This window comes from Talpa occidentalis, unplaced genomic scaffold, assembly GCF_014898055.3.
Source record: "Talpa occidentalis isolate TD23 unplaced genomic scaffold, MPIMG_talOcc4v2.1 talOcc4.7, whole genome shotgun sequence".
Lineage (NCBI taxonomy): Eukaryota > Metazoa > Chordata > Mammalia > Eulipotyphla > Talpidae > Talpa > Talpa occidentalis.
In genome coordinates, this window is record NW_023605083.1 from 124662461 (window position 1) to 124681483 (window position 19023).

A 19023-nucleotide genomic window follows, 5' to 3' on the forward strand; every position below is an offset into this window, starting at 1 on the left:
CACTTGCTAATAGGTGGTTTGAAATCTGTTCTCTCCGGTGCCTGTGTGCTAAGAGCGCTCAGGCCTCTGAAGAAAGCACCTTATTGCACATTTCTTGTACACCTCCATGTGTATTGCTACCCGGCTCTCCCAGGACCAGGACTAGATGGACTTGCCACAGCAGCTTAGCATGAGCCCTGGAGTTCACCTGGAGGGCTGCTCTGGGCAGACCAGGGGCAGGCGCAGCGCTCAGCCCCTGAAAGAACCTTCAGTAAAAGACCACCTGAGACTATTAACACTCCAGGCCGCCCCCTCCCTGTCTGAGAGGCGGGCTGGCCTCGTCCTGTTCCTGGGTAGCGGCTCCTCGGGCTGGAGCACTGGCCTGCAGGACAAGCGCCTCGGGAATCGCTGCTCCCTTAAGCCCCGCCCCCAGGAGCCGAAGCCCCGCCCCCGCCCCGCGGGTCCGGAGAAGTTGCCGCCCCCGCCCGCCCCCGCCCCGCCGACGCAGAGCGGCTCCTTTCAGCACCTCGGCGCGGACAGCGCCCGGCGGGCGCCGCGGGGGGAGCCGCGGGAGGCGGGCGCCGCGGGCGGGCGGGCGGGGCGCGGACCCGGGGCGGCGCCCACCCGGGCCGGACGCCGCCGAGCCCCGAGGACAAGCGGAGACCCGGGCGGCCGGGGCACTGGTGGCGCCGGGCAGTGGCCGAGACTGAAAGATGCCGGTCCGCAGGGGCCACGTCGCTCCCCAGAACACTTACCTGGACACCATCATCCGCAAGTTCGAGGGCCAGAGTGAGTGTGTGCCCCGGGGCAGGGGGATCTGGAGTCCTGGTGCGGTGGCTGGAGGGGCCTATCCCTTTACCAGCTTCGAATGGAGCAGGGTGGACGGCACGAAATGCAAAATCCTTCCCTTTGACATCCTGGAATATTTTCTCCAGCGGACCCCACTTACCTCAAATGCCGTCCTCTCTTCTGGAACAGCAGGGGCAGAGAGAAGCTGCGCTCCCCTGCCCAGAGTTATTTCTGTGCCCTGAGCCCTGACCTCCCTTTCTATCACTGTCTGGTCTACCCCTCCGGGGCCTCCCCCCACTGCTCCCGGAGGTCCCCTGGGCTCCCTGTTTTCACCTCATGTCCCCAGCCAGTATGGTCTTTCCAGGAGTTCTTTCTAGACCTGATTGACACCCTTCTGGCTACATCCTGAGTCCTCTTCCTGACCACCAGGAAGGCTGAGCCTCCCTCACACTTCACTGACCCCATTGCTGCCGTGGTGTTCCCACAGTCCCCAGACCTGACTCCCCTCGTCCTAATTCTCTGGTCACACTCCTGCTGCCCCCTCCTGAACACTGCCTCCCAGGACTCCCCTGACTCCCCTCCCTGGCCTTCCCAATCTCCCCAGACCTGACCCCCCCCCTCCTTCATTCTGGTCACTGTCTGCTGCCCCACTACATCTACCCTCGCCCCTGCCAAGGGTCCCGATGGTGTTCACCTCCCTGCTTCCCACTCCTCATTGCCACTGCTGCGGCCTTCCCACCTCCCACCCCCACCCCAGGTCGGAAGTTCCTGATCGCCAATGCTCAGATGGAGAATTGCGCCATCATTTACTGCAATGACGGCTTCTGCGAGCTCTTCGGCTACTCCAGGATGGAGGTGATGCAGCGCCCGTGCACCTGCGACTTCCTCACGGGTCCCGACACTCCTCGCAGCGCTGTGTCCCGCCTGGCGCAGGCCCTGCTGGGGGCTGAGGAGTGCAAGGTGGACATCCTCTACTACCGCAAGGATGGTGAGGCTCCCTTGCACCACAGGTCTTGCAGAGCAGGCTTGGCCCCTCTCTTGTCCAGTCAGAGTGGCCCTGGGAAGGCCACTGAGCCAGGACACAAAGGGCTAGACAAGTCCTGGCCCTGTCCCGGCCTGTTTCTTCACCTATAGGGGGAAGTCCTGGGCGTTGGATGCAATGCCTTCTGAGGTCCTTTTCAGAGACCAGGGGCCAGGCTGAGCCACTGACTGGTCATGGTGTTGGGCAGGGCCTCTAGCTCCACCATCCCTCCCCCATGTCCCCAGCCTTCTGGTTGTCCACTCTGTCATTGTCAGCCCCAGCTGTCAGGCAGCTGGGATGGAAATTAACCTTTCCTCATCTCCGTCTGTTCTGGGGACTAAGGGAGGAGTCACCCCCTTACGCCTCTGTGGCCAGGCCGGGTATGGGTACTGCTGGCTGGGAAAGAGGGATGGTCCTGGTTCATATTGTGTCCCAGCTCTTTAAGGATGTAGGGTTTGAGGATCATCCAGTTTGGGGTGTTACTGCCAGTCCAAGTTGATTACAAGCACAATAGCACAGGACAAGGGTGGAACACAGAGTTCTGCAGTCTGTAAGACCCCTCCCCCCACCACATACACAGGATCTCCAAGTTTCCATTGGAGGGGAGGGGAGAAATGGGTGGGAACTAGGACCCTGGACTAATGCCCCCCGCCCAACCTGGTTCTACATAGAATTACCTAGGGCATGTTTTCCAAAACACACCTTCCCTAGAGAAAGGCTGACTCAGGTGAGACTCAAGCAGGTGTATTTGGAAAAATTTCTCTGGTGGCTCTGGTGTTCTGCCAGTTCAGGAACCACTGGCTTAGATAAATCCCTTCACTTCATGGATGAGGACACCAAGGCTCAAGGAAGAGCAGGGGTTCAGCCAAGGTCCTGCTTCTGGCATCCAGCCTGGGACTGGAACCCAAGTCTCTGAATTCTTCCCTAAAAAATATTTGTTCTGAGCAATTCCAAGAGGGGAGAAAGGACCCCAACTGTCTCTGGGCTCAGAGGTGAGACTTTGGAGAAGGAAACTCCAGAGGAGGAGGGCTTTCTCCAAGGAAGGGAGATACGAGGGACACAGGGCAGGCACCTTCAGATTGGAACCAGGGGGCTGCTCAGACCCTGAGTTCCAGGGGCCTGGTGTGTGTGTGGTATGAGTGTAAATGTGAACACAAGCATGTGTGTGCGCGTGTGTGTATGTGTGTGTTTAAGGGCCTTCTGGGTGCTTCTTGGGTAGGTCCTGACTGTCCTGGCCACTGCTGCTGCCACCCGAGGAAGTAGCAGTTGGGGAGTTCAATGGGCAGGGGGAGCAAATAGGAGACTCAGAAGACTCTGGTTTGGTTTGACAGCACTCAGGGTTAATGAAGTCAGAATATTTTTAAAAGCTGTGATTTCACCTCTTCACATCATTGTAGGAGGAGGTGACAGTCAGGGGAGTGAGAAGGGTCCCGGTGGGGAACAGGATAGGATGGGAGGGACAACAGGTCTTTCTCTGTCCCTCTCCTTAACCCCAGAGCTCTGCCTGAGCTCCAGAGGGGTAAGGCCGAGCCCAGAATCCTAACGATGTCAGATCAGGACCCTTAGGGTCTCCTCAACAGTGCATGTGCCTGGTGTGGGGAAGAGGTCAAGGCCAGATCTTGGCCCTCTGAGATCAGGACTCAGGTTTCAGATCTACTGGGGCCCTGGTCTTGAGGGCTGGCCCTGAGTGACCCACATATTCCTTACCTCTAAATGCCAGTTCAGCCACACCATGCTAAGCCCTTCCATGTCCTGTTATCAGGCATTTGCTCACCTGGACCTGCCTGCAAGTGACCTGAGATGCAGAAGAGGGGCTTCCTGGCCTGGATTACTCTAGGAGGTGGATGTACTGCTCAGAGAATGTATTGACTTGTTCACCTCGTGGCCCACTCCGACCAGAGACTGTTTTGTCATATTCACATACATCTTACGTGCTTACTGAGAGGCATCTTAGTGGCGATTTCTTCCCTCCTCGGGTCAATATCTCCTCTCCCCTTGAGTCCAGCGAGGTGGGAAGGGGTCCTGAACAGACCACAAGCTGGCTTACTTATAATCCTCTTTTCCCCTGTGGGATAATCCTCTGACAGTTTTCCAAGTCAAAGCGGAAGGTCTGTACCCATATATCCCCACATTGTTTAGCTGCACAAAGTTGGGCTCAAAGAGGAAGGGCCAGAGGGGTGGGGTGGGGGTCAAGTGATGAGAAACTGAAGGAATAAAAGCAACCAAGAGGCTGAGAAAAGCAGAGACACAGGCAGTGTCCCAGGGCAGATGATCCTGCTGCCCTTGGCCAGAGAGGTGGGCACTGGGGGAAGCCCCTGGAAGGGATAACAATGCAGAGTCTGTGGCTCCCCTCCAGGATGGAGCAAGGGTACAGGCACACCACCCTCCCAGGTCTCGGGTGACACACTCACCCTCTTCTGGTCACCCAGACACAGTTACTGGTGGGCTGTGAGTCACGGGGGAGGAAGGACAGTCTAGGGGTGAGAGAGAGAATGCTCTGTACTTGTCTGAATGTTCATGACCCCCTGTCTCTGCCCAGGCTTGGTGTACCACTCACTGCCCCCTCCAGCCCTCACTGCTTTGATGGGCTCCTATCTGGTCCATTGCTGCACTCAGCTCTCCAAAGATAGCCTCAGGGGTACAGGCCCTTGAAGATGACTCTGGCAGTTCGCAGCTCCCCAGGAGCATGGAGGCACTGCCCTCTGCCCAGTTCTGCCCTCTCCTGACCCCCTCCCAGGCCAGATCTCTGAGAGAATAAGGATTTAGTCTGGCCATTAGGTGTGTCTCAGGTCATCGGTCAAGGAGGCCGCCTGGCTAGGTCCCTGTGTCTGAGCCCCACCATGCCCCGGACTCACAAGAGTGTCAGGCTCGAAGCAGAGCCCACAGCACCGCGAGCCCGGGAGTGATCACAGGGGGTTGACCTCTCCCCAGTGTGGATGTCTTCCCCGGGGCTAGGTGTGCCAGCTGGCAGATGGCTGCCTGGGACCTGGGAGTCCAGGAATCTGATCCAGGTGACTCCGGGAGGAGCTCCCAGAGGAAGGGAGGCACTGATGGTGTGAGGAGGCACCAGGAAAAGGGAGCACTACATAGGGTGTCTGGGGAAAAGTGAATTTAGCGGACCTCCAAGTAAGAATGCTCCCGCCCGGCCAGTTTCCCACCCGCTCACATTTACATTCTTTCCTTCAATCAACAAACAGCACCAGGGACAGCTGCTGGCAAGTGAGACACAAATCTCCTGATTTGCTTGTTTCCCTGAGGGTGTCCTTTGGGTCTGACACCTGCCAGCAGTTTGAGTTGAGTGACATGAGACTCCTGGGAAGGGGGCTCACGGGGTGACCACCCACCCAGCCCACAGCTGGGCTCTGGGGGATGTGGCAGTTTCAGCTTATTTTGCTCCACCTAAGGTGGATGAGGGGGCAAGGCCCTGGAGCTGAGAGAAAGGAACAATAGGGTCAGTGCCTGGATCTGGGGTGCCCAAGGGGGGAAGGAGAGCAACAACAGGAGGACCTATCCCCACACTACCATCTCTCGCCCTTTACAGATTTCTGGCCAAGTCCCCACCTGCTCCCCAGTCCCAACGCCCAGCCTTGGGACCCTGCGCCCCTGCCAGGCTGGCCTCGCCTTGGCTCTAGTGTCCTCCTCCCTGACAAGTCCATTCTCGAAGCTGTCCATGACCCCTCTCAGCCCCAGCAAGTCAGATCTTCAGAACCTCAGACTCTCACACCTGCCCCCCAAGGATCCACTGGGCTCCACCATAGAGAAAGAGGCCTAATGTGCCAACTGGCTCAGTGCCCAGCCCTCAGTGTGTTCTCAGCAATGAGTTCCTTCTGGTTCCAGGGGAGCAGAGCATATTTGCGGGCTAGGAATATGGGAGCTGGACCCAGGACTGGCCAGAGCTACATGGGGGAAGAATGGCCGACCTCACCTCCCCACTTAATCCACCCCATCTGCTCAGGTTTCATCACAGCAGAAGCAAACCTCGAGGTTAAGCCCTGAGCTGCGGGCTGAGCGTGGGCTTGGGCCTTCGCTACATTATCTCCTAATGAGCAGCTTAGCTGCTCGCCCCACCTCTGCCCTGGGAGGGGGTGGGCTTAGCCCTGGTCACTGTCCAGGAGGCCTGGACAGTGACTTGCCTCCTGGACAGTAACTTGCCAGGGGCGCAGGGTCCCAAGGCTGGGCGCTGGGACTGGGGAGCAGGTGGAGCTTGGCCAGAGGTGTGGAATGGGCAAGAGATGGCAGTGAGGGGCAGCTCCTCCTGTCACTCTTAACTTGCCCTAACCCAACCCCCGCCCTAGCTCCCCTGGCCAGGTTGCTGCAGGAGACCCCTTCTCGGTAACCGCCCAGTGGTGTTTACAGCCTCCAGCTTCCGCTGCCTGGTGGACGTGGTGCCTGTGAAGAATGAGGACGGGGCTGTCATCATGTTCATCCTCAACTTCGAGGACCTGGCCCAGCTGCTGGCCAAGAGCGGCAGCCGCAGCCTGTCCCAGCGCCTGCTGTCCCAGAGCTTCCTCGGCTCCGGTGAGACGGGGGCACGGGTGCCGGTGGGAGGGGTGCGTGGGGGCCACCCTGGCGCTGGTTTCTCTGACCCTGGCGCTGGTTTCAGAGGGTTCTCATGGCAGGCTGGGTGCACAGGGACCCGGCACAGGCAAGGTCAAGTACAGGACCATCAGCCAGATCCCGCAGTTCACGCTCAACTTCGTGGAGTTCAACCTGGAGAAGCACCGCTCGGGCTCCAGCGCGGAGATTGAGATCATTGCGCCCCACAAAGTGATGGAGAGGACACAGAACGTCACCGAGAGGGTCACGCAGGTGGACAGGCCTCAGGGGCCCTGCTCAGGTTCTGGGCTCCTCTGGGGTCTGAGCTAAGTGAGGGAGCCAACTCGTCCAGTCCCCTGGCCTGAACCCCCAGCCTCCTGCCCCATTTGAGCCTGATTCTTGAAACCTAAGACCCATCCTGAGGCCCTGACCCTGATGCCTAGTGCCTGGAGCCAGAGAGGGTTGGCATCAGACAGCCTATAAATAATGCCACCTCCCAGGCCTGGAGGAGCCGGTGGGGGGACATAGGAATGGGAGGAAACAGACATGAGGAAGTTAGTCCTGAGGACAAGTGTCCCCACCAGGAACTCTGGCCACCGGGAGCCTCCCAAGTCTATCAGAGAGGAGCGACTCTCCATCTGGGCTCTCCTCCAAAACGACCCTGAACCTGACCATCCCCTGCCCCGCCCTCCTCTCCCCACTAACCCCGTCTCCACACTCTCGGGGCTGGCCTGTTTCAAGGGAGCTTGTGAGTTTCAAACCTGGGCTAACTATGGAGCAGAGCTACACCCCTGTACCCCGCCGCCTCCCTGCACTCAACACACCATCCTCTATGACCTTGTCCCCTCACATAGCCCCATCCCACCTTTGCCTCAGCCCCTCTGCTCCCCACAGTCCAGGTCACCCACCCTCTCCTAGGGCCTCACCCCTCCCAGACCCTTTTCTCCAGGGGTGGCCATCCCTCTGACCCCCTCCCACGACCCCCACAGGTGCTGTCCCTGGGGGCAGATGTGCTGCCGGAGTACAAGCTGCAGGCGCCGCGCCTCCACCGGGGGACCCTCCTGCACTACAGCCCCTTCAAGGCCGTGTGGGACTGGCTCATCCTGCTGCTGGTCATCTACACGGCCGTCTTCACCCCCTACTCGGCCGCCTTCCTACTCAGTGACCAGGACGAGTCTCGCCGCGGGGACTGCAGCTACACCTGCAGCCCACTCACCGTGGTGGACCTCATCGTGGACATCATGTTCATCGTGGACATTGTCATCAACTTCCGCACCACCTATGTCAACACCAATGACGAGGTGGTCAGCCACCCCCGCCGCATCGCCGTCCACTACTTCAAGGGCTGGTTCCTCATCGATATGGTGGCCGCCATCCCCTTCGACCTGCTCATCTTCCGCACCGGCTCTGACGAGGTGAGCAGAGCCCACCCCAGCCCCACAGCCCTGGCGAGGAGAGGACCTGGCGCTGGCACCTGGCTCAAAGCAGGCGGGGCCTCAGACATCTGTCATCTCCCAACCCCGGAGAAGAACTGGCTGAGGCTGTGCCCTGGGGCAGAGGCCTCTCTGCCCACCTCTCTGAGCAGGTGCAGGCTCCTGGCAGGCCCCCTGGCCCCAGAATCCTGCCCCTTCTGGGCTGGGTGTTCCTGTAGCCCCAGCCCCTCGAAGAAAGGCTGCTGCCTCCATGCAGCCTGCCCCCGTCTCGCCCCCGCCCCTGCCCCTTCTCACAGGGGACATGCGGGCTTTCTCAGCGCTTCAGTCTCACTGTGTCCTCTTGCTGCCTGTTCCAGATCAGCTTCCACGCCATCAGCTTTGCTTTCTGTGCTCCAGTTACCCCAAATCTCCCAGCCTGTCCAGCAGGGGTTTCTCTCATTGCTTCCTGCTCCCGTGCTTATATGCTGCCGTCAAATCGATCCCCAAGTCCCTCCAGCCCCCTGCTCTTGTCTGGACACTGAGCTGCCTTCTTCCCCACCTGTCAGCCTCGCTTCCTGTCACACTGCAGCCTGAGCTCATTCATCTGACCCTGACCTCGGAATCTTCAATGCCTCCCCAATGACAGCATAAAAGCCAAGCTCTGTAGGGATGCTGAGACCACAGGATCAGCCCCTGCCCCCCTTCCAGGCTCATTTCTCAATGTTCTACCATCTTCAACTCTGGGGTTCAGGCTGTAGAAACATTGAAACCTAAGACCCATCCTGAGGCTATCACCCTTTCACACCTCATGCCTTTGCTTGTGCTGCTCCCTGTGCCTGGAATACCCTTTTCTTCTCCCACTTGCCAGTCTCATTCCTCAAAACTCGGTGTCACCTCCTCTGTGAAGTCTCCCCTGCCCTGCGCTGCAGCCTCAGCCTCTCCTCCCTCCATATTCCCCTTGGACTTTGTCTATCAACCATAAAGTGGTTTTGAGCTTTAATATGAGAGAGCCTTAAGGTCCTGCACTGTTCCCCACTGCCCAGCATCTCCATATAGGTTTGTTGAATGACTGTGTGACGGCATGCAAGAGTGAACAGATGCAGTCCAGAACACACCCTTTCAAGCGCTGACCCCCAGCCTCCACGTCTCCCTCTCTGCCCCCAATCCAGACCACGACCCTGATTGGGCTGCTGAAGACGGCACGGCTACTACGACTGGTGCGTGTGGCCCGGAAGCTGGATCGCTACTCTGAGTATGGCGCGGCCGTGCTCTTTCTGCTCATGTGCACCTTTGCGCTCATCGCGCACTGGCTAGCCTGCATCTGGTACGCCATCGGCAATGTGGAGCGGCCCTACCTGGAGCCCAAGATCGGCTGGCTAGACAGCCTGGGAGCGCAGCTCGGCAAGCACTACAATGGCAGCGACCCAGCCTCAGGCCCTTCGGTGCAGGACAAGTATGTCACGGCCCTCTACTTCACCTTCAGCAGCCTCACTAGCGTGGGCTTCGGCAATGTTTCCCCCAACACCAACTCCGAGAAGGTCTTCTCTATCTGCGTCATGCTCATCGGCTGTAAGTGCGATCTTAAGCCCCAGGCCTTATCCATGGCGCTGGGGTTCTAGTTTTGTAATAGGTGCACCATAGCACACAGTAACAGTGTGTGTGAGAGGCTGATCCTAAGTGTGCAGCACAATGAAATTTTTTGTGTGTGCACCAATAAGCCACATGCATACAAGCACATGCTATTGGACGCCTGGCAGCCCAGGCTGTAGGCCAGGCGCAAGGACCAGCTACATTCTGTGCAGGACCCAGCATCAAAGGAAAATGTGGAGCCCTTTGTTGAAAATGTATTAAGATCTTCAAGATGGGGACAGCAGAGCAGTAAGCCAAGCTCAGAGCCCCTTGTGCATAGGCTGTGCGGCCGAGAAGCCAGTCGGGCCAGGCACTTTTCTGAGCACTGGTCAAAGGCCCCCTGTTCTCATCACAACCCTCCCAGGAACAAATTATGATACTCAGTTTACAGGTCAAGGAAACCAAAGGTCCTGACTTGTCAGAGCTGACACGGAGGCCTGATTCCAGCTCAGGGGGGCCGCCTCCACGGAAGTAGGAGCTCTCACACCCCGCTCTGTGCTGCCTGGCTCCCTAGACACGGGGTTAGGAACACAGGAAGCAGTGTGGAAGTTTACACATAGGTGAAGTTGTCATGTTCAGAGAATTTAGAGATGTGAAAGCCCAGAAAAACAAAAACAAGAAAAAAAGTGGGTGAGAACAAGAGACCAAGAGTTTTCCCTTTATATTTTTACAACTTGAAAGAGAAAACAGATCCAACTAAAAAAATCTGTTGCCCTAGTTCTTTATCCGCAGGGGTTTGGCCTCTGGGCCCACATAAATGCCAAGAGGCACAGGGCCGAGGGTGGAGGACAGGGAGCTTGGGATCTTTGCCCCCGTGTGCCTTGGCACTGTCCTGGGCACTTTTGACTTTACTCTGGACAGAGGGCTCCCTGATGGGGGGGCGATTCCCAGGAAGAGGGGGCCTGAAGCAGGCCCAGGGGTGGTGTGGCTGGGTGGGGATGTGGGGGGGCTGACTTACCAAACCCTGCTTCCCGCCCCAGCCCTCATGTATGCCAGCATCTTCGGCAACGTGTCCGCCATCATCCAGCGCCTGTACTCAGGCACCGCGCGCTACCACACGCAGATGCTGCGTGTCAAGGAGTTCATCCGCTTCCACCAGATCCCCAGCCCACTGCGGCAGCGCCTGGAGGAGTACTTCCAGCACGCCTGGTCCTACACCAACGGCATTGACATGAATGCGGTGAGCCCCGCTGCGCCTCCGGGGGTGGGGCTGGAGAGGCTCAAGTGGCAGCCCTAGCTATTGCCCCTCGCCCCTGGAGGCCAAGTTTCCACTGGTGCTCCACACCCCCGGGCCCTCCCCCACCACCACCCCTCCAGCCCCAGCCCCCCACCCCTGCCCGTGCTGGAAACTGCCACCCACCTCACAGGTGCTGAAGGGCTTCCCTGAGTGCCTGCAGGCGGACATCTGCCTGCACCTGCACCGCGCACTGCTGCAGCACTGCCCAGCCTTCCAGGGTGCCAGCAAGGGCTGCCTGCGCGCGCTGGCGGTCAAGTTTAAGACGGCACACGCACCGCCTGGGGACACGCTGGTGCATGTCGGAGATGTGCTCTCCACGCTGTACTTCATCTCCCGCGGCTCCATCGAGATCCTGCGCGACGACGTGGTGGTGGCCATCCTGGGTAACTCGGGTGGGAAGGCCAGGACTGAGTGGGTAGGTGTGGTGGCACTGGGTGTCCTGCATGGTTCGCTGTGTTCCTATGTGATCCAGGCACCGTTACTGACCTGCCATGTGCTGATTATGTACCTGGAAGAGCTTCGTACCCAGCTTGCTGGATCTTTAAACCAAACCTTGACCAAAGGTCCCATTTTCCTGACAGGGAAGTTGAGGCTGGCAGTGAGTAGTAAGTGGCAACAGGGATTCCAGGGTGAGGGGCACCTGTCTTCTTCCACCGAGGGGGGCCTCAGTCTCTTTCAGTGCAGCTGCAGGGACAGCTGGGCAAGAGCCTTGGGCAGGAGATGGATTGGGGCACACAAGTCTCTGCCACTAACCAGCTTACCAGTGGCCTTGAACAGGTCACTGCACCTCTCTGAGCCCCAGAGTGTCCTCGCCTCAATTTCGTCCTTGCCTTCCCCCTGACTTCAGCCCACCCCAAGATCCTGATCTGGACTTCAGCCTCCCCCTCCCTTGGTCTCCAGGGTCAGGCTCTCCTCCAGCCCCTCTGGTTAGGCCCCCTCTGGCCTGCCCTTGACTGAATATACCCTGGTGATGATTTCACTCTGCCAGCTCCTTGATCCAACCTTCTCTGCCTCCAGCTGTGCCACAAGAACACAGAGCTCTGTCCCAGGTCTGATCTCTCCTAAGACCAGAACTTTCCATTCCTTCCTGGGCACAACCCCTTTATTTTCTATAAGCAACCCAAACAACCAAACAACACTAATGCTTCTCTGAACCCACCAGTCTGTCCTACCCCAGGACCTTTGCACATGCTGCCGCTCTGCTCGGAGCCCCTGTCCTGGCAGGCCCAGCTGTCCTTCAAGGCTGAACTCAAAACTCAAACATAGGCTCCTCTCTGAGAACTTCCCTCACGCCCAGCCTACCTTAGAAGCGCCATTCATGTGGAAGGGATAATAACTACTATTAATAATTAAGAAGTCAGTCCAATTTCAGTATGAGTTAGAGACATGAATCCTGTCCTTCTGTCCTGAGTGGAAATGAACCTTAGATCATAAACCCTCATCATTTATAATGTTGCCCAGGTTTCCAGCTTCTAGGCTGCATGTGTGACCCTGGTGGATCCCTTTCCTCTCTAGACCCCAGCCCTCTCCTGTTGGAATCCCTTTCAATCCTGTCCTTTCGGAGGCCGTCTGCTTCTGTCCATCAATGTGCGTGCAAACCATTAGTCCCCATGTGCCATGTCACTGGGTTGAAAGAGCTGGACTTTTCTGGGGGAGGTAAAGTCAAAGTAAGACTGGGTCAAAGGGACCCTAAGGCCCTCCTCCCCCAGCCCTGGGAGCCCTGTCCTCCTTGATTCTCATGACCCAACCCTCACTCTATCCCCTTTATAAAACCCCCTCCTTTTGCCCCCAGCCACCCCTGATGGAATGGGCCTCTCCCTCCTCTGTGGCTCTTGGTTCTCTGCTGTTCTAAGGCTCTCTAGATCATTGGCTACTTATGCACCTGTCTCTCAGGGATTGGGGTGGGGGCATCTGTGGATGGGATAACATTATTCATGTTTACATCCTGTGGCCAGCACAGCGCCTGGCAGGACAGCCCAGTACACTTGCCACATGTGCCACATGTCCAGCCACGTCCACCCTGCCATCCGTCCTCTCCGGGCTTTGCATTGACCTTCTGGGGCCTCTGGCTATTAGACCACTTTCTCAAGCACAATGTCCCTTCCTCGGGCTGGGGAGGGGACAGGGAGTAGGCAAAGCAGATATGGTCACACTCATGTTAGAGATGAGGACACTGGGGTCCAGAGGCTCAGATGTTGACTTCTCTCAGGCTTCCTCTGCCAGGGCCACACTGGTTACCTGGCCCCACAATGGGAAGTGGGAACAGAAGTTTCAGGCTGTGCCCTTGGGGAGCTGGGTGCTCTTGTTCTGGGGTTCCCTGCACTCTGACAGCATCACAACAGGGTGAGGAGGGAAGGTCAAGCAGGCAGCCATTAGTGTCCTTACTTCCTGCTGTCCCCTGGGGAGGAGGGAGGCCATGCAAAGTGGAATGTGGACAATAGGAGAAGGGTGCTGATAGAGGGTGGTTAGCCAGAGAGGCCTGGAGATGGTGGGAGGATCCCCATGCTGGAGGGGTAGCATGTGGGGGGAAGGTCATGATCAAGGGCCCTGAGGAAGGCTCCTCTGAAGAGAGCTTGGAGTGGACCCTCTGATGGCAGGAAAGAATGACATCTTTGGGGAGCCTGTTAGTCTCTATGCCCGGCCAGGCAAGTCCAGTGCAGATGTACGGGCCCTGACCTACTGCGACCTGCACAAGATCCAGCGGGCAGACCTGCTGGAGGTGCTGGACATGTACCCTGCCTTCGCAGACAGCTTCTGGAGCAAGCTGGAAGTCACCTTCAACCTGCGGGACGTGAGTCTAGGCTGGGTGTGCCGGGTGGGTGGTGGCTCTCAGCCTGCTGAAAGCCTGGCCTGCTTGGCCAAAGGGACCCTCCTGGCCCCCTCCCTTCCTCTCAACCCCATCCTGCACCCTCACCCATCATTTCTGCTGCACCTCCATGGCCACCATGATGCTGCGAAGGGTGACAGTTACATTTTTTGGGTGCCAGCTCTGCTAAGTGCTGAGCCTGTTACATGACCTCAGTTGGTCTCCTTGCAAATGGTGTTAGCCCCATTTTCCAGGTGAGGAAACTGAGGGTCCGAGAGGATTAATATTCTGACCGAGTCATACAGCCGTGCAATAAGCTGGCAGTTGATGGCAGAGGCCGAAGGCAAACTCAACTCTGTTGACTCCCTAGTCTAGGCTTTTCCCTCCATGTCTCCCAAGCTGAAAAGGAGACTGTCTGCCTGCAGGGGGTGTCATGGTGCCAGATCCCTGGGGTGTAAAGAACTGTTTCTCCTTTTTAGCTCAGTGGAGAAAGATTAGAATCTCTCAGTAGAGGAGATTATAGCAACTTGGGAAAAATAAAGAGTCACACAGTTTAATAACCAAGCAGCCACGAAGGTGTGCGGGGACAGCCAGTGCAGACCTGGGAGCACCCAGAAGAGGCTGCATGGAGCGGGAGCTCTGGAATCAGCTAGTGGGAAGGAGGGACAGGAAACCTGGAAGGGACAATAGGCACAGTTGCTTGAGGCCCCAGCAATGAACCCCCCAGCCTACTCCCAGACTCAGGAGGAGGGGCTCTGCTAGCCGAGGCCCCAAACCAAGCTTCGGAGGGTTGTGCTTGCTGTGGACAGCCCTCCCCCACCCCACCCTCTGCTCTCTTCCCACCTGCCATCTCCCCCCCATACCCGATCTGTCCAGCAGATGTCTTGTAAGTACCCCATCTCGGTGGGCTGGGAGCCATCAGGTGGTCCCAGTGCTCAGTGACCAGACACCAGGGCAGGAGGGAAGTGGTCCCTGTGGTCTCACGGTGCCAGGAGGGTGGGCTGCCAAGGGCCTTGCTGAAAGCACCTGAATGGATGGGGGCTCCGACCCAGATTCTTCCCAGGAAAGTCCCCCCGGGCCCAAGCTGAGGGCAGGCATACCAGGGCATTCAGGAAAGGGAGGGCCGAAGAACAGCCCTTCTGCTTTCTGCCCCCAAAACAGTGCTGCTTAAGGTAGTCTCTCCCAAGACTCGGGGGATCTTCCCATCCTCAGCCCACCACACAGGAGAGAGCCATGGGAAGTGGCCCGGAGCATCACCGGGAAGTCTGACCACCTGTCACATGTTCTCATCTAATTGTCACAAGGGGCATGGGTGGGTGGGAAGGTAGGGGAAACAGAAAGGCTCCACCCCACTTTGGTCCCTGTTACCTGATGCTCTTGTTCCCCACAAGGCAGGCGGGGGTCTCCAGTCATCTTCTGAAAAAGCTCCAGGTGACAAGGACCGCCAAGGCTTCTTGCTTAGTGACAACCAGTCAGGTGAGCAAAGCTCCCACCAGTGTCCATCCTGCCACAGGCCATGCCCGCCCAGCCTCCTGCCCCTTCTCAGGTCCTTCTCATCCTGCCTCCCCTTGGGCGGGGCCCCTCAGCCCCCGCCCTCCCTCCCAGGCCTGGGTCTAGAAGACCATGTGCCCTGTGTCCTCCAGGCCAGGGTGAGGGCTGTCTCCAAGCCCCCCACCCTGGCCAGCTTCCACACCAAGGCCTCAGGGAACAGGGGATCCACTGGGCTGCAGCTCCCTGGATAGTGAGGCCAGGGCTAAGAATCCCCACTCAGCTAGCTGCCCCCTGCCCCAAGTTGGGGTCCAGCTTCTGGGTCCTGGAAGCTAGATCTCTTATGGGGCAGGATATCGTGCTCCAGGGCACTCAGGTAAGGAGACCCACTCTCCCAAACCAGTGTTCCCTGCCAGGTAGGGGGAGGGCATGGGCTCTTTCCCTTTGAGCAGCTCGGCCTGTGGAACCAGCTAGACTAAAGTGCAGGCTTCACTTTCCCTCCAGCAGGAGCAGCTCCTTCCCTGAGCATCTCAGAAGCATCTGACCTCTGGCCTGAGGTGCTGCAAGTGCCAAGGCCAAGGCCCAGCCCCCCACACCCTCAGGGAGACCCAGATGGCTGGCCTCCGGAGCTAGGCTCCAGGCTAGAGCAGATCCAGGCCCAGGTGAACAGGTGAGTGCCCTGAGGGCCAGGGTAGGCAGCTGCAGAGGACCATGCCAGCAGCAAGGCTAGGCACGGGTGCCCTCTCCTGGTGGCTCAGGGACATCACTGGATGCTCCGTGAGTTACAGAAGGGTGATCCTTTTAAGGGCAATCCTCCCAGCCCTGTCACAAAGCACAATTCCGTGTCCCAGTAGACCCTGGAGCAAGCCAGCAATCCTTGCAGAAACAAATTCCGTGGGCCCTGGGGAATGGAGTGTCGCGTGGATGGCAGGACTGTGGTGGCAGAGCCAGGGCTAGGGGGCTGTACAGTCCTGCATTCAAACTCTGTCTCTGCAGCTTCCCAGCATGGTGTGGACAAGTGAGTTTCTTAACTGCTAGAACCACTCTGAGCCATGGCATGTCCTGGGGTGAAATCCCCACAGCGGAGCCTGATGGGTGCTGAGTGATGGGTGCACAGCACCCGGTCGCTGTTCCACTGGGAGTCGGGGATGTGTTAAGAGCAATTAGGTCAAGGACTGTGGATTGTGGTGGGGCAAAAGCTTCAGGTGGGCCCCAGACTGCCCTTCCATCTTGGGGGGTGGGGTGGGGTGCAGGCCACAAAGTTGGGAGCTACCATCAGAACCTGAAGGGCTCTCCCCAAGCCTGCCCCTGCCCCTGACTGTGGGGTTCTGTCTCGCAGGTTGGAGTCCCGCATGTCCTCAGACCTTAGCCTCATCCTGCAGCTCCTTCAACAGCCCCTGCCCCAGGGCCACGCTGGCTACATCCTGGGAGCCGCTACTTCCAATGACCTGTCCTTATTTCCTGCCGCCTCAGAGACTGAGAGTCCAGGAGCTAGCCTGCCCCAGGATGGCCTGTCCCCAACACAGGTGAGCAGGAGAGGGGTCCCCAGGGCAAACCCGGAGGTGGCTGTGTGTCTTCCCCAGCTCTGATGTGGTCTCAGCGTGGCAGCAGGTCCAAGCTGCTGTGAACCCGAGAATATTGGGGCTTCGTCTGGCCTCCTTTGTGGTCTGAGTCAAGCCACGGCCCCCCGACATCATCACCACAGACTGCAGCTGGGGCAAGCGTCACCGGACACAGCTCATGCCAGTTTCCATCCCTGGTGTGGGGCTGACCAGGTGTGGGTCCTAACACCGCTTGCCCCCTCTTTCTTGCACCCCCAGACCCTGAGATATGATGAGTTGCTGAAAAGTAGGAACCTGTCCTCCAGGACGCCTCACCTGGTCGTGGCCATGGACACATCTCTGATGCTATCCTCAGAGCAGGAGCAGCCGGAGGAGCTCCTGTCACCCCTGGCATCACCTCTATATCCCCTGGGGGGACAGGGACTGCTCTGTGGTCGCCGCTTTCCCTCCCTCCCTGAATACCTCGGCTCTGCCCCCAAACAACTGAATTTCCAGAGACATGGCTCAGATCCTGGAATTGCAAGGAGTTAGAGCCACTGAGCCCCCAGAGAGAGGATTCCATCAGGGGAAAGTGGCTGAGGTGAGAATTCAGGGTCTGGAGGAGACAGACAGCCACCACAATAGGCCTCTGAAACCCTTCTCTTAGAGTAACTACAAACTGCTATCCCAGGTGGCTCAAGAGGTATGAGTTGGAGGGGTTCCTCCTTCAGGGCTCTGTTTAGTGCAGGCCTGGTGGGGTGGGGGTCAGGAGGTCAGCTACCCTCGAGTGTGACGGAGGGGTCAGTGAAGAAAGGAGAAGTTTCTGATCTTCCGTGTGAGAGCCTTACTCTGGGCTGGGTGTGAACACCTCTCCACTCAAACTATTCACAACCTCACAGCATAGCACCCAAGGTTGCTCAGAGCTCCTGGGCTGTAACCCAGCGAGATGAAGGGGTCTCTGTGGCGAACACATGAGGCCACAGAACGCTAGCTTTCAACCACTCCCTAGCACTTCTATGCTGACCTCGGGGGCCCCAGTAGGCAGCAGAGGTCACACAGCTAATGAAGTTTGCACATTTCCTGTTGGGCCCATGTGTAACTTCCCTGTGGGTTATCAGGTCCTGACTTGAGTAGCTGCAATCTTCTTTAAGCCCCTCTCTCAAGAGTGGTGTGCTGAGCAAGTCATCTGGAGGTGGCTCTGCCAGGCTGGGATGAAGGAAAGAGAGGCACTGACTCGGGGCTCATTGGGAACCATGACAACAGCTAATGCTTCACAGCACTCACCCTGCACCCAGCACCTTGCCGACTGCACTGCAGACAGGTGCTCATCTAATCCTCACCCCCACCCTATGGGGTCGGTATGAGTGTCTCTGTTTTAGAGATGTGGGCTCAGAAGCAGAGAGAGACTAAGAATCTTGCCCAAACAGGAGGGGGGCTTTTGGGGTGCTGGTACCATTCTATTTCCTGATTTAAGTACAGGTTACCTGAGCATGTTTCAGGTTGTGGAAATAAGTGCATTTCAATGTGTAAATTATACTTTAATTTAAAAAAAAAGAATCTTTCCCACACAATAGGAGAAGGAGGACATAATTTCAACCCACAGTGTGACTGGAGGACTTGTGCAGCTAACTACTCCGCTGACAAGGACTTTTCCACAAGGAACCTGGTACTGGGTTCAGTCCTTTCTGTTCCTGTTCTCCCTTAAAGAATTTTGAAAATCTGTTTCCCTCTGTCATGTTTTTAGTTGACATGTAAAGTATTCCATTGTTAAGTTTAAATAGTTGGAAAGGAAGTAGTTTCCAGTGTGTTATAATTATTCGCTCTTTATAGACTTTTCTTTGTATTGATTCATTTCCAGCCAAACAGCATGGAGATTAGAGAGCCAACATCCTGCATTTTAAAAGCAGAACCAGCTCATTTTTAACACCACCTTTTTCTCTTCCCATAATTCCATTCCATCCCACCCAGTTTTATTCTACATGAAACTTCCTTTCGTACTTTAAAGTTTATTATTGATAACCTTATCATCTGCTGGCAACACAAATGTGAATACAAATTGAATTTTAAATCACTTTTTTGGTAACCTAAGGCTTTAAAGGGTTACACTTAGTATAAAATTGTTCAGAACATACACAAATTTTTGCAAAAACTAAACTTTTATTGGAATGCATCTCTTAAAAGAGGATATTTTCTCCTTAATTGGTTCACACACGTGGATGAATATTATTTATTAGAATAAGACCAGAGAGTAACAGTTTTGTCTCTAATTTTCTTATTTCCAAACTTAAGTGGAGAGAAAATTGGTTCAGCTAAGAGCCCGGAGAGAAAGCTCTGTTGTATATAGCACTCTCACTCAGCTTTTTAAATTGAACTGTCTGTTATCACAGTCATCATTGCAAATTGCATTTAATGACATCCCCTAGCAGTTCAACACAGTCCTCATCCAATATTGAATTGGAGACCTTCGATTATAGATATATTACCTCAGTTCCAGCCTGTCCATTTCAAACTCACTACACCATCAGTTTGGGGCTTAATTAGCATTTGCCTCGGGACCCGAAGCGGAGAAGGGGTGGGGTGTCTGC

At 56.8% G+C, this 19023-nt stretch overlaps 1 protein-coding gene and 1 long non-coding RNA gene across 5 annotated transcripts; one reads left to right on the top strand and one right to left on the bottom strand.

The window, feature by feature from the left end:
• Positions 1-692: 692 nt before the first annotated feature.
• On the top strand, positions 693-18035 carry KCNH6 (potassium voltage-gated channel subfamily H member 6). Of its 3 annotated transcripts, none has more exons than XM_054689263.1 (14): positions 693-768; positions 1526-1756; positions 6146-6307; positions 6393-6598; positions 7315-7740; positions 8907-9306; positions 10347-10546; positions 10734-10986; positions 13201-13394; positions 14801-14885; positions 15405-15567; positions 16237-16423; positions 16718-17039; positions 18013-18035. In XM_054689263.1, the coding sequence occupies exons 1-13, from the start codon at positions 693-695 to the stop codon at positions 16988-16990; spliced, it is 2856 nt and encodes a 951-aa protein (XP_054545238.1). In that variant the 3' UTR covers positions 16991-17039; positions 18013-18035. The 3 variants fall into 3 exon arrangements, with proteins under 3 accessions (XP_054545238.1, XP_037348412.1, XP_037348411.1); XM_037492515.2 differs by lacking the exon at positions 18013-18035 and having other exon boundaries at positions 8907-9061; positions 9221-9306; positions 16718-17148; XM_037492514.2 differs by lacking the exon at positions 18013-18035 and having other exon boundaries at positions 16718-17148.
• LOC119230943 (uncharacterized) lies at positions 2529-8330 on the bottom strand. Of its 2 annotated transcripts, none has more exons than XR_008549629.1 (5): positions 8297-8330; positions 7542-7604; positions 4201-4263; positions 3729-3811; positions 2529-2713 (listed from the first exon to the last, which is right to left on the bottom strand). It is a non-coding gene; the product is annotated as an uncharacterized LOC119230943 (long non-coding RNA). The 2 variants fall into 2 exon arrangements; XR_005121838.2 differs by lacking the exon at positions 8297-8330 and adding an exon at positions 8053-8201.
• Positions 18036-19023: the final 988 nt, after the last annotated feature.